This window comes from Etheostoma spectabile, unplaced genomic scaffold (genome assembly GCF_008692095.1).
Source record: "Etheostoma spectabile isolate EspeVRDwgs_2016 unplaced genomic scaffold, UIUC_Espe_1.0 scaffold270, whole genome shotgun sequence".
NCBI lineage: Eukaryota > Metazoa > Chordata > Actinopteri > Perciformes > Percidae > Etheostoma > Etheostoma spectabile.
This window is the reverse complement of record NW_022605574.1, coordinates 330,870-332,496: the sequence shown is the minus strand read 5'-3', so window position 1 is coordinate 332,496 and position 1,627 is coordinate 330,870. Positions and strand designations below refer to the sequence as shown.

The following is a 1,627-nucleotide window of genomic DNA, read 5'->3' as shown; positions in this document are numbered from 1 at the left end:
ATATATATATATATATACACGTCCGGTTGGGGTGTCAGGGGCTTTACTTGCAAAGAATATTTAAATCAATAGCAGGCAGTAGTTTTGGTTCTAGACAATCTTCAGGCAAATGGTGTTACATTCTGATAAAGCCCTCTTTTTTCCTGCACCAATCAACAACTTCCACATGACATCAGGCTTAAATGCATAACATTCACACACACATGCATTGCTATAGATTGAGTTTGAACTTAAATACAACCGTCGCTATAGTAACAATAGTATATATCATACCAGAGCAATCTATGGTACATGGATGACGATTTCTGTATAATGAATGCACTCAATAAATGATAGAAAACATTCATAGGCAGACATATTTCCAAAACCTGCTGCTGCCTTATCTATTAATAGAGAAATAATAATGAAAACAACAAGAGCCCTCACAAAAAATAAAGGGAGAATAAGGTTCACTCTGCAAGTGTGAAATAATAACACCACTCTGTTTTTATTTATTTATTTATTTGGGAATCACTATTATTGGTGTCAGTTTACTTTTTTAAGTTTGCTTTGGTTTTGTTTTTGTTCTTTTTTAAATATTATTTTTCTACAAGAGTATCAAAAAAAGGTGAATCATTTTTTTCACAAACAAGATGTCACTATACTTTCATCCATAAGTAACACAATGACAGAATGTGGGACTATTTTGGTCATGGCTTTCTTCCACTTAATGTAATAAAACAAATTTAAAAGCAAAAACTCACATCAGATGGGGGTCAATGCTCTAATTTCTGTCAGTTTAGGGGTCCTTTACACAAAGCCTATTTAAGAAACAACCTTGCTTATTCGTCAAGTTTGACCAGAAACATTCAGATTCAGATGTCCGTCGTATGAGGACGTTCTCCGTGTCTCACCACTCCTCTGTTATTGTGTTTTTACACCTACCCAGATGCCAGGACGAATGCCCGGTCGGCACCTACGGGCCGCAGTGCGCCCACAAGTGTGACTGTCAGAACGGAGCCAAGTGCTACCACATCAACGGGGCCTGCCTGTGCAATGAGGGCTTCAAGGGCCCCAGCTGCCAGGACCGCTTCTGTCCCGCCGGCATGTACGGACTCATCTGTGACCAATACTGCCCCTGCAAAGCTGCAAACACACTCAGGTACTGACCTGTGGGTCAATGACGCCTGAAAAAACCCTGCTATGCTTTTATACTCTGCAACACAGTATGAATAGAGGAAGGTTGTGTTTGAATTACTGCTTGGTCAACCCTGAATTATTCATGTCTTTGCGCTTGTGTGTACACTTCTTACTCTGCTAAATAATCATAATGGATACCTCTTTCCATTATTCGAGATCCGTTTGTTAAACTCTTAAATGTTGACCATAAGAAGGTCCAGCCCGTGTGCAATTTCATAATTTTGCATTGGGGATGTTGATGATTAAGCGTTTAACCCTCGACCGACAATACAAACAATTGAAAACCATTTTATCAAAACAGATTAGATTAGATTAGAACGCCAACACAAAGAAAGAGGAAGGGGACGGACATCTGGTCAAAAAGAGGGACATCCAGCGGACCTTCCAGCGGCACGTGACCGATCCCGGAAGTGAAACGTCGTGGATAGACAGACAGACAGACAGACAG

At 40.1% G+C, this 1,627-nt stretch overlaps 1 protein-coding gene across 1 annotated transcript in view; it reads left to right on the top strand.

Annotated features, from left to right (window-relative positions):
- Positions 1–1,627, top strand: part of LOC116685771 (multiple epidermal growth factor-like domains protein 11) — a 166,581-nt gene that overhangs the window by 115,672 nt on the left and 49,282 nt on the right. Inside the window, 1 exon segment of the mRNA XM_032510698.1 lies at positions 929–1,141. Within this exon segment, the coding sequence (XP_032366589.1) occupies positions 929–1,141 (213 nt within the window).